The sequence below is a fragment of the Glandiceps talaboti genome, chromosome 16 (assembly GCF_964340395.1).
Source record: "Glandiceps talaboti chromosome 16, keGlaTala1.1, whole genome shotgun sequence".
Lineage (NCBI taxonomy): Eukaryota > Metazoa > Hemichordata > Enteropneusta > Spengelidae > Glandiceps > Glandiceps talaboti.
The window spans coordinates 22,333,524-22,340,786 of record NC_135564.1 but is presented as its reverse complement, the minus strand read 5'-3'; the positions used below and the strand labels follow the sequence as shown (position 1 = coordinate 22,340,786).

The 7,263-nt window shown below is 33.5% G+C and overlaps 1 protein-coding gene across 1 annotated transcript in view; it reads left to right on the top strand.

Moving 5' to 3' along the window:
• The window catches only part of LOC144447034 (dymeclin-like), an 83,453-nt gene extending 76,866 nt beyond the window's left edge, over positions 1 to 6,587 (top strand). Inside the window, exons 14-15 of the mRNA XM_078136903.1 lie at positions 4,506 to 4,622; positions 6,151 to 6,587. Of these exons, the coding sequence (XP_077993029.1) occupies positions 4,506 to 4,622; positions 6,151 to 6,294 (261 nt within the window). The 3' untranslated portion in view covers positions 6,295 to 6,587. The remainder of the gene's footprint in view (positions 1 to 4,505; positions 4,623 to 6,150) is intronic.
• The last annotated feature ends 676 nt before the right edge of the window (positions 6,588 to 7,263 follow it).

Below are 7,263 nucleotides of genomic sequence, written 5' to 3'. Positions count from 1 at the left end.
TTGCATCGCTAAAACAAAACTGCATAGTAAAGAGCTGAAGAACTGAACCACTTCTACATGTCACCAAAATAAAAAATAAAATTAAAAAAAAAACAGCGGAGCTATTCTGACCGATAGGTCGCTTGTTATTAATTTTTTGTCAAAAATTATATTTTCAACTGCTTCTCAAATACTACTTGTCAGATTGCTTTGATATCTGGCATGTAGATGTACAGAGGGTAACTTACTCAGCTTTGTTAATTTCAAGTCAGCACATGTTCTTTTCTATTATTTTTGAGATTTTTTGGTATTTTTTGAAATATTTTTAAAGAAAAATGAGCATTATAACCAACACCATATTGGAAATAAGCCCACTAGCCCTTTACTTCCGGTCTACATGATAAGTCGTAGGTAACTTTGGGCACCTCATTGTGCAATTGTACAATGATTGAAATGTATGACTGATCAATAAACACAGAGTACAGTCACTGACACAATATTACATGACATAAATTGTACAATGATTGAAATGTATGACTGATCAATAAACACAGAGTACAGTCACTGACACAATATTACATGACATAAATTGTACAATGATTGAAATGCATGACTGATCAATAAACACAGAGTACAGTCACTGACACAATATTACATGACATAAATTGTACAATGATTGAAATGCATGATTGATCAATAAAAATAAACGATTTGAATGAAGTAAACATTACAAATTATTGACAAGTTTTATAGTGGATGAGATGTTAGATTTCTTTAAAAACAATATCTTCTTAGCCTTGGGCAAATGGTGACCAAATTGTAGTAGTGGAATCGTGTAATAAGTGGGAAGTCTCTCTTAAAACAAATGAGTCTTTCCTACAGAGTGCTCAATTAATGTACAGATCACCAAAGTCTTTCTCTTAAACACCTAGGATCCTACTCAAGGTATTGACTATTCTTACAAGTCTTGGTTTAGATGTTTGATTGACAGGTGTCTGAACCATGATACAATCATAAATATGATAATACTTTCAATACAACTATAGTAGACTGAAACTAGAATGTCAACATTTACATTGAAGCTTGTAGGTTTGCAAAGAATCAATAAGTGTTGTAGCTGTGCTTTCTTCAATATCCAATCAACAGTTTCTTTGAAATTTATACATTTCTTATCCATATGGGTACCAGAATAGAGTATCAGATAACAGTATCAAATTTGGTTTACATGTAGTAAGTTTATTTATTGATCTTTTCCTTAGTTAAATTTTAGTTTAATGTCTTTATGGTTAGTTTCAGGTATAAATGTAGATATGTCCAATAATATGGAATACTCACATGATAGGAAAAGGTTTTGTGAATACATGACACAGTAGCTGAAAAGACAAATGTGAATTCCCTATAGAACTAAAAGTATACTACTCAATATTTAAGTACCCATTCAAAATCATAATCTTTCTCTTGTAGAAAATTGAACATTTCAGACTTTAATATTAATGTTACAAGGTTAACATGCCAGCCATTGTTACAAGTCCAAAATACACTAAAATGTCATCTTCAGTCATGTATGTGTAAAGTATTTTTCATAAAGTGTATATAATCTGATTAGGTATAACTCATTTTTATAACGACTGAAAGATAAATCTAGGAGAAATTGACAATACAGAGTATTCCCATAACACTGGATTATATCAGATTATGTCAGCATTATTCTGTAATGTAATGAAAAATAGAATTGACCAAATCTGACTAGGTTTACCAACATGGTAGGCAAAGACAGCTAGATAGCTTTCCAATTTGGTACATTTAGATTGTATGTTTTTCAACGAGTGGAACAGTAAACATTATAGCATACATTGTACATGCAATTACCATTGGATTTGTAAATAATTGGTACATAGAGACTCAGTTAAAGTATAAAGCCACAATACAAGTGTGTATGTATGTAAGTCTGCCAGTCGATCTGTCTGTCTGTCTGTCTGTCTGTCTGTGTGTGTGTCTGTGTGTCTGTCTGTCTGTCTGTCTGTCTGTGTATACATGTCTGGTGTGTGTGTGTGTGTGTGTGTGTGTGTGTGTGTGTGTGTGTGTTTTCATCCACAACAGTTTCTCAGCAATACATGTACAAGGTCATTCAAACCTGAAATAAAAGATGCAATGATATCTTATATAAATCCTTGGTAATATTATGGTATGCATGCCTTTGATACCATTTTTCTAGTAAGTGTTGTTGTTATCCTGGTGATGCTATAACAGGGGTTTCCTCAACATTTTAGTCCTCCTAAAAAAAGCGAGTATTACAATGGGTTGCTTCTGTCCGTCTTTGTATTTTTGATCAGATACCATTTCAGTTTCAAATGAAACGTAATAATACATATGTCAAAATAATGGTACATATTGTACATTGTATGTATCCAGGTACATGACTCTACAACTTGTGTACATACTTTGATAAATGTTTGCATGAGAAAATTATTGTGTCAAAAATGTAGTAAACATTACAAATCAATGTCACAGTGTCAGTTATTACTTTTTATTTCTTCAACCATTCTTCCTAAAATAAGTGATGTCAACATCGTTCATTTCTGCAATAATATAACAGAACCCCATGTACATATGTACACCAAAAGTAATAATTCAGAAAAGGACGAATGTAATTGCGTAATGATTTAGGTCACCCAACATCAGCTGGTAACCCTTCAAAACTGTGGCCAATTGTTATGCAAATTTACAGTTTACACCGTTAAAGTAAGTTCGTTGATGTTTGCACGAGAATAACAGCCATATTTCTGAATTAAATCTTCAAATCCTTTGAAAACCAACTGAAAGGTACACGTCTCTAATAGTTGTCTAGAACGAATAGTTTTAATATCCTTTATTTTCTGATCAATATCAATAGCAGTGGCATTCGTGTCCGGTTCGGAGGCAGAAACAAATCTGTGTAACTGTGTAAGTTGGAGACAACAGTTGGCAAATCTAGCTTTCCTGGTCGGATATCAGTTTAAAATGACCTACAGTAATGAATTTGCTCAAACAATGTTTCATAGAAGTGTATAATTATCTACATGTAGTGGAAACATTTAAAATACTAGATACCTTCGATACATCAGTAAACATCAAGATTGATTACATTATTTACATATGGAAAGTAGTTGGCATTGTTGTTTCCTTGTTTGCAGTGAAAATACCTAACTAATTTGCATAGTTATGTGATAGGAAAGTGACTAATTTGCATAGTTATGTGATAGGAAAGTGACTAATTTGCATAGTTATGTGATAGGAAAGTGACTAATTTGCATAGTTATGTGATAGGAAAGTGACTAATTTGCATAGTTATGTGATAGGAAAGTGACTGATTTGCATAGTTATGTGATAGGAAAGTGACTAATTTGCATAGTTATGTGATAGGAAAGTGACTAATTTGCATAGTTATGTGATAGGAAAGTGACTAATTTGCATAGTTATGTGATGGGAAAGTGACTAATTTGCATAATTATTTAATACTTCAATTTCAATACAATATCGTGCATACGTTAAACCTAACAGAGTGCATATCTACTATAAAAGTTGTTGATTTTGCTTAAAGATTTAGTGAATAATTTGCATAATTAATTTTTTTTCGGTAATTAGGCTCTATCTCAAGACTGCATGCATACTTCAATTTCAATATAATTTACTTCATACATTAAACATAACAAAGTTTATATGCCCTATAAAGTTTGTTGATGTACCTTACAGTGTTAATAACTAATTTGCATGATTAATGATTTTTGGTAATTAGGATATATAAGAATGCATACTTGAATTTCAATATCATTTAGTACATACATTAACCATAACAAAGCGGATATGTCCTATAAAATTTGTTGATATAGCTTACAGTTTTAATGAAAAATTTGCATAATTAATGATTTTAGTTAACTAGGCTGTATCTTAAAGTGCAAGCTTCAAATTTTGTATAATATGGTACATATATCAATCACAATAATACGCACCTGTCCTATGAAGTTTGTTGCTACAACTTTTACCTTTAATGAGTATTTTGAATAATGAATGATATTCAGTAATTAAGCAGTATCATGCACTCTTCAAGGTCCGTATAATTTGGCACATATAATAACCTAAGAAAGCACGCTTGTCCAAAAAAGGCCTGTTACCACAGTGTAGTTTAGTTTTAATGGGTAATTTGCATAATAAGTGATTCCCTTATGGGGGGAATTCAGTTTAAATCTGGTATCTCTTTTGCATAGTTAACAGAAAAAAATAGTGGTTTTATTTCTGACTACATCAACGTACACAGTGGTACATATGGTAATAATGTAATTGTATGGTATATGAGCATTATGTATTCTGTCCTAGGCATCTATTTAGCTACCTCTTTCAGGCCCTGAATTTCCCTATTTTCCAAATAATCATCTGGGGACAACTTTCAGAAAAATTCGGTATTAGATAATACTTGCATATGATTACAGTTTTAAAATGGTATGTATTGTCACATACTCATTTATTAGTTTGTGTTTTTTGTGCCACAGGTCTTGAATTATTTCACTGCTAAATTGGAACAGCAACATAGTAGTAGTTTATCTGTACATGAAGTACTGGATATCATCAAACAAGCAATACTTCAATGGCCAAGAGATAGACTCAAGGTAAGACTGTGCCTGATGATGTGTGTTAGGGGTAGATGTTGAATGGTGGTTGAGTTGGTGCCATGTGTCTGAGGACATGCCTGTGTGTATGGGGTTATGTGTTAGTAGGTTATTGGTTGTGTGGGAGGAGGGGGCATGTCTTTGTGTATGGTTGGATGTATTTGTGTCCATCCAATGTGAATGTTTAGATTGTAACCTTTTTTCACCATCTGAGATTGGCAAACTGAGACTGGTCTAAGATGGTGAATTTTTGCAAACTTAGATTGTTCTAAGATGGTGAATTTTTGCAGTGTTTGCACACACACACACACACACACACGCACACGCACACACACACACACACACACACACACACACACACCATGCCTATAACACTACTGAACCTTATCTGTTCAGTTGTGCTTAAAATAGCACCAATGGCATTATAGCACAACTGTATTTGGCTGTTGCTATGGGCATCATCTTGTTGCTAGGCATATTGTCTTACATTTTGAATCTTTATTTACTTACTTACCCATCCCTGTGTTTATATTCGTAATATGCATGATCATTTCATTGTTGCTAGGGGCATGTTCATGGTTGCTAGGGCTAGTTGAATAAAAATGTTTTGAACAATAACTGCAGAATAACACCTCCAGAAACATTCCCTCCCAGATATTTAGACACAATGAGATCATGATGTGATCCATCAGTAATATGGAAATTAGGTGTCCTTTTGGTCAGAAATCTATGATTCCAAAATTGTTGTCGAGCAGATTGGGTTGAAATTTGACGGAAACATTCGTAGTGGTGTTTAGATTAAGAATTGTTTATAACATGATGCATCAGTGATATGCAAATTAGGGCTAAAATGGGTCTTATTTTGTCAAAAGTCTATAATTGAAAAACTACCAAGCAGATTGGACAGGAATTCAATGGGGATGCATCTGGGGATATGCAGATGAAGCTGTATTCACAATGTGATGATCCCATCAGTAATATGCAAATTAGGTCTAAAAATCTCAATTTTGGTAAAAAAAACTTATATCTTGAAACTGCATGGTGAATGGGGTTGCAACTTGGTGGGGATGTTTCTGGTGATTCTGCCATTATTGTTGAATACATTGTGACACAAGTGGTCCTAGCAACCATGACTATGCCCTTTGCAACAGTGAAATGATGATGTATATTACAAAGATAACAACAGGAATGGGTGTGTAAGTGAATGAATATTTATAAAATGTATGCAAATATGCCTAGTAACAGGACCACGCCCATGGCAATGGCTAAATTATGGTTTCTATTGCAAAGATGAAAAGTGGGAAGGGTAGGCAAATTAATAGAGATTCCAAAAATGTATGCAAATATGCCTACCAACAAGACCACACCCATACCAACAGCCAACTACAGTTATGCTACAGTGCCATTGGTTGGGAACCCTTGTAAAATGACTGGGGAACTCAGGTAAAATTTACCTTCTGACAACCCTTAATAAAAACACTGGTAAACAAGTACCAGTATATACTGTAAAATGTTTTTCCTTCCACAGAAGTTTCCAGAGTTGAAATTCAAATATGTAGAAGAAGACCAGCCTGAAGAGTTCTTCATCCCCTACGTATGGTCATTAGTTTATCACTCCTCAAATCTGTATTGGAATGGAGACAAAATTGAACTGTTCAGCATTAACACATAACATTTTGATCCTAATGTTGTATGCCCTAGTCTTTTGTGTATAAACCCAAGATTTCATTACCTTGTTAGAGGTCTGTACAGCTAATAGGTATAGATTTTATCCATCAGGGAGAGTCATATGATAACTGAGTTGTAATCCAATGAATTCTTGTTACACTGAACATCCTTTCCAGCCCTCAAAATACTATTTGAGATAAGTTATAATACTGTACTATTACTATACTATTAAAGTGAACTCAGTTTTAGAGAACATCTTGAAATAAGAAACAGTATTTGCAGGCTTATTAATAAACATGTGCAGTGTGTATATTTCACTTTAGTTTATCTTCTCTGTTATAATAAACATGTGGTAAAGCATATATCATTTACAGTACCCCAAACTGTTATTTCCCATAGAGTATGCTTTACTATTGGTTCTATTTCAAATCAAATGAACTTTCTATTTAACATTCTACAATGGTAACCATACCTTTATGATGTTTATTGCTGAAATTCAGGATGTTTGTATAACTCAAATCATTTATATACTTGAAAATATTCATCAGGTCTGTAAAGCATTTTACCTTCAAATCAATATATCATTCTTCTAATTGTCATTTCTAAGGGATGATCACACATTGTCACACAAGCTCAATAACGAAAGATCACACAATGTCACACAAGCTCAATAAGCAAAATTCGTTCATTTAGGGGGAGGGGGTCTGGCGTCAATGTGATTGCTGACCTTTATTTTCACACTTCTAATCAAATTTCAATGGAAAACTTTCACTCCTTCAATGATAACAGCCTTTGCATTTTCAGCTGAGATGTTGATAAGTTCATAAATTTACTTCTAATGTGAGATATGGTACTGGGTTTCTGGTAGTATTTTAATGTGTTGACAATCATGTTTTTAGCACAACTGAACTGAGGTTAAGTAGTGCTATGAGCATGGTGTGTGTGTGTGTGTGTGTGTGTGTGTGTGTGTGCG